Source organism: Eimeria maxima, genomic scaffold (assembly GCF_000499605.1).
Source record: "Eimeria maxima Weybridge genomic scaffold, Emw_scaff1503, whole genome shotgun sequence".
In the NCBI taxonomy this organism is placed as follows: domain Eukaryota; phylum Apicomplexa; class Conoidasida; order Eucoccidiorida; family Eimeriidae; genus Eimeria; species Eimeria maxima.
The window spans coordinates 3141-7935 of NW_013563528.1; the positions used below are offsets into that span (position 1 = coordinate 3141).

General features: G+C 36.9%; 2 protein-coding genes across 2 annotated transcripts in view; one reads left to right on the top strand and one right to left on the bottom strand.

Moving 5' to 3' along the window:
* EMWEY_00053250 (hypothetical protein, conserved) overlaps positions 1 to 607 on the bottom strand; it is a gene marked incomplete at both ends in the record, with an annotated part of 2967 nt that extends 2360 nt beyond the window's left edge. The window contains one exon of the mRNA XM_013477583.1: positions 187 to 607. Coding sequence (XP_013333037.1) covers positions 187 to 607 — 421 coding nt within the window. The remainder of the gene's footprint in view (positions 1 to 186) is intronic.
* Positions 608 to 1018: 411 nt separating this feature from the next.
* Positions 1019 to 2773, top strand: EMWEY_00053260 (hypothetical protein, conserved; the record flags this gene model as incomplete). The annotated part of the gene is made up of 1 exon (XM_013477584.1): positions 1019 to 2773. One exon carries the CDS (start codon positions 1019 to 1021, stop codon positions 2771 to 2773), a length of 1755 nt encoding a protein of 584 aa, XP_013333038.1.
* Positions 2774 to 4795: the final 2022 nt, after the last annotated feature.

Sequence of the window (4795 nt, forward strand, 5' to 3'; positions counted from 1 at the left end):
AAAAAAAAAAGGAAAAAAAAAAAAAAAAAAAAAAAAAAAAAAGAAATTAACAAACAAATATAAGAATAAATAAAGAAGAATAAACATAAATAAAAGGAAGAAAAAGAAGGGAAAAAAAAGAAGAAAAAAGAATAAATAAAAAAAAAGAAGGAAAAAAAAAAGAAAAAAAGGAAGAAATAGTCTTACCTAACAATTTGCTTAACCCCAATTTATATAACGCCATCTGGGGATCGGATCCCTTAGCAGCAGCAGCAACCCCACACTTTTCTTCTTCTTTCTGGTTGCTGCTGCTGCTGCTGCTGCTGCTGCTGCTGCTGCTGCTGCTGTTGCTGCTGTTGCTGCTGCTGCTGTTGTTAGACCTATTGTTGTTGCTGTTGCTGCTGTTATCGTCACTCCTGCCGTTGCTGCTGCTGTTGCTGCTGCTGGTTGTGTTGCTGCTGTTGCTGCTGTCATCTCTTGAGCCACTACAGCCGTTGCTGCTGTTGCTGCTGCTGCTGCTGTTTGCATCGCTGGTGCTCGTCATCGTCTGCTGCTCCTGCTGTTGTTGCTGTTGCTGACGAGGAGGAGAAGAAGCAGACTGTGCTTCTCCTGGACTATCACCACTCATCTTGATAGTTTATATTTTGGGTTTGAGGGTTTAGGGTTTATGGCCTAGGGTTTAGGGTTTGGGGTTTGGCGAGTGTATGCGGCCATGGGCAACGGGCGCTCGAACTCGGAGAAGAAATGTTGAATTAAAGCTGCCCACCCCTCTGCGGTCTGCGCATGCAGACCGGCGGCCACCCACCAAGAAAAAAATGCAAAAAACGAGAGGTAATTGTTGACTACTGCTGCTGCGCTGCATGCATGCACGAAAGCGGTTGGGTCCTCCTCTTGGCGGCTGCAGCCCCAAGACAAAGAATGCAATGATGAATTATTATAATCAGTGCATATTATTGAACTTTTTCTGTATTATATCTGTTTTTATCCGCTCCTAAGAAGAAGATCAACCGGATAAACACACCGGCATTAGACAGCAAGCATGCAGCGGCAGAAAGAAGCCAGCTGGCTCGTGTCAAGATTAGCAAACGTCCCTCATGGAGTTATTTCCTCTCGATTTCCCGAATTTCTTCCTCTTTTTCACACTACAAATGTAAAACGATTCCTCGCGACGGGTCCGTGCATGACGCGGGTTTCGGGTGTACGTACACCCCGATCTGCATCATGCACGGTCGGCGCACCCCCCTGGGTTTCAGGGGTTTGTTTCCCAAGAGTTTGTTGCAATAATCGTGGATTTTCATCAAATGCATCTTTATCTTCCGCTTTATCTTCGGAATCCTCTAAATATCCCGCAACAAATACACCAAATGATGTAGAGGATGCGGTGAAAACCGGTAAGGTTACCGAGACGGAACTTGAAGGAAACAAAGCGCTTTCGCCTTCCGCTAAGGTTTATAAGAAGGCAATTCCTCCTAATTTCGTGACGGAAACATTTTTACCGCATTTAGAGGATCAGATTATTCATATGGCTCCTTCTTTCTCTATTTTGCAACTTGGCGAGGTAGGAGGTGCATACGGCCGTTTACCGCCGATCATGAGGGAGAAAGAAGTAGAAAAGGTACTTTTAAATCATCTACGTAATAATATGAAGAATATATATACACCAGAGGAGGTAGTAGCAGTTGTTTCTTTAATGGAGCTTTTTTATTCAGGAAATGATGAACGAAGGAAGAGAAGCGGTCTTTTTTCCGCTTTTTCTAAGACAGCTAGTGGTGTAGAGAAGGATTTATTTTTTACATTAAAGGATAAATTAGAGAAACAAAAAGGATTATTAAATGGTTTATCTTTATTGAATTTATTCTCTATAGTTCGTTGTTATACAAAGGTATTATCTATAGATAATGCATTTAATCATAAAGAAAAAGAAGAAATACAATTATTTATTAAATCCTTAAGAAAAGAAATACAAAATATGGTCAAGAAACTTCATCCTCCTGAGCTTATTGCTGTTATAGGCTCAATAGCTAAATATGGATCTATAGCCTTCCCGGAGAAGCAGCAGCAGCAGCAGCAGCAGCAGCAGCAGCAACAGGAGCAGCAGGAAATGCAGGATCAGCAGCAAGTGCAGCAAGAATTATTATTAGATAGGAAGAGTATACAATTAATTATATCTAAAAATCCTCATTTTGCTATATTACCCCATTTATTACAACAGGTGGATATACACCTGAATAAAGATAATTTTTCTTTTATTCAACTTTTTTATTTGCTGCATTTATTGCAAAGATGCTCAATTAAACATAAAGGTCTATTAAATGAATGTATTTATTTATTACATTATGGTACATATAGTCCAAAACCACAGCAGCAGGAGGAGGAGGAGGAGCAGCAGCAGCAGCAGCAGGAACAGCAGCAGCAGCAGCAGCAGCAGCAGCAGCAGCAAGAACCAGAACAGCAGCAGCAGCAGCAGCAGCAGCAGCAACCAGAGGAGGAAGTCTCGTTAGATATAGATCCAGATAAATTACGACAAATGAATACATTAGAGGCAGCAGAATATATAAGAGCATTAGCTAAGCGTATACAGCGTGAGGAATTGCTGCAGCAGCAGCAGCAGCAGCAGGAGCAGCAGCAAGAGGAGGAGGAGGAAGAAAAAGAATTTGCTGCTGCTGCTGCACAGCAGCAGAATATGGTTGATCTAATGCCTCCTTCCTTGCTCATTAAAATTGCTTGGTGTTTTAAACAACTCGGAGAATTCGATAAAGTTGAAAGTGTACTCGAAAAACCTGTAAGGGTTTAGGGTTTAGGGTTTAGGGTTTAGGGTTTAGGGTTTAGGGTTTAGGGTTTAGGTATCTCGTATGGTTACAAAATATTTTTTTTTTTTTGTTTTTCTTTTCTTTGCATTTATTTAGATATTTAATTATCTTTATATCCTTCCTTTTCTTTTTCTCCCCTTATGTACTATTTATTTATTTATTTATTTATTTAATTTATTTATATAATTTATGTTTTTTTTGCAGATTCTCCGAGCTGCAAAGAAGATTGGTTGTGTAGAATTTGCCCGTCTTTGCCAAACCCTACCGGAGGTTTGTTTGCCCAAGGGTTTAGGGTTTAGGGTTTAGGGTTTAGGGTTTTAGGGTTTAGGGTTTATCTATATGATTAATAGAGATAAACATAGATAAATAATTATAAATATATAGATATTAAATATGTTATTTTGCTGTTGCTGCTGCTGCTGCTGCTGTTGCTGCTGCTGTTGCTGCTGCAGGGAGCTCCTGTATTGGATGTAATATGCAGCAGATTAGCAGCAGAAATTCCTTCCTTGCGTCCCTTCGAATTTTTATTCTTCTTTGTTGGGGCCCTTAAGATTGGCCGTCTGTACAGCCCAGATACTGCAGCAGCAGCAGCAGCTGCTGCTGCTGCTGCTGCAGCTCCTCCTGCTTCTGCTGCTGCTAGTGGTGACAATAGAGGTGATTCGTCTGCTGCTTCTGGTGAGTTAGTTTTTATACAAAATAATCAATGTAGTGCTGCTGCAGATTTGCTGCTGCTGCTGCTGCATGCATGCATGCATGCATGCATGCATGCATAATTTTTTGTGGTGTATGCATGCGCAGGTGTACCTCCTTCTACTTCATTAAGTAAAAATATATTTAATGAATTAAATATAAGAGAATTAATAATAAATTATATAAATAAAAATAAAGAAGAGTTTTCTTTATCACAAATAGATTATTTATTAAGAGCTATAAATATAATTGTACAAACAAAAGAAGAAAAAAAAGATATTCTTTCTTTATTTCCTCAAGATTTATTAAATAAATTAAAAGAAAAAGAAGAAGAAATTAACAGAATAAAAAAGAAAAAATAACTCCCTCCTTCTTCTTTATTGTACAGTTTTTTTTTTTATCCGCCTATATATATGCCACACCGTTCTAAACCCTAAACCCTAAACCCTAATGTAAACCCTAAACCCTAATATATATTTGTGCCCCTTTTACCGTTTTGTTGTTTCTTTTATAAACAAATATAAAATACTTTTAATTAATTAAAACTCTTTTTAATTAATTATTTAATTTTTTTTTTTTTTTTTTTTTTTTTTTTTTTTTTTTTTTTTTTTTTTTTTTTTTTTTTTTTGAGGTGTACGCATAATAATATTAGACAGATGAGGTGTATAGGCAGCTAATTAGATAATAGTTATATAAATAAAAAAAATAAATAATATTATTATTAAACACTAATACTAAATAATTAATAAAAGAGTACTAAATAATAAATAAATAAATAAATAAATAAATATAAATAAATAAATATAAATAAATAAATATATAAATATATATAAATATAAAAAGAAATCTCCGTGTAAAGAGCAGTTAAAAAATAGCGGAGCAGCCGCCCTCAGTTATTTAATTAAATATAAATGCTTTTCTCCTCTGTTCCTTCCATCAGCAGCAGCAGCAGCAGCAGCAGCAATAGTAGTAACTGCTGCTGCTGCTGCTGCAGCAGTTAATGTCTTATTGTTGTTAAGAAGAAAGCTCGAAGCAAATAGGCTCAACTAACGGATAGAAGAAAAAGAGAGAAAGAAAGAAACAGAAGGAGTATTAAAGGCAGCACCTGTTGCTGCTGCTGCTGCTGCTGCTGCTGCTGCAGCAGCAGCAACAGCAACAGCAGCAACAGCAGCAATAGTAACAAGTACTGATACTATTGCTGCTGTTATTGTCCCTCTCTGCCTCTAAATCATCGGATATTTATTTATTATTTATTTATTAATAAATATTATTATTATTGTATAATAAATAATAAATAATAAATAATATATATATAT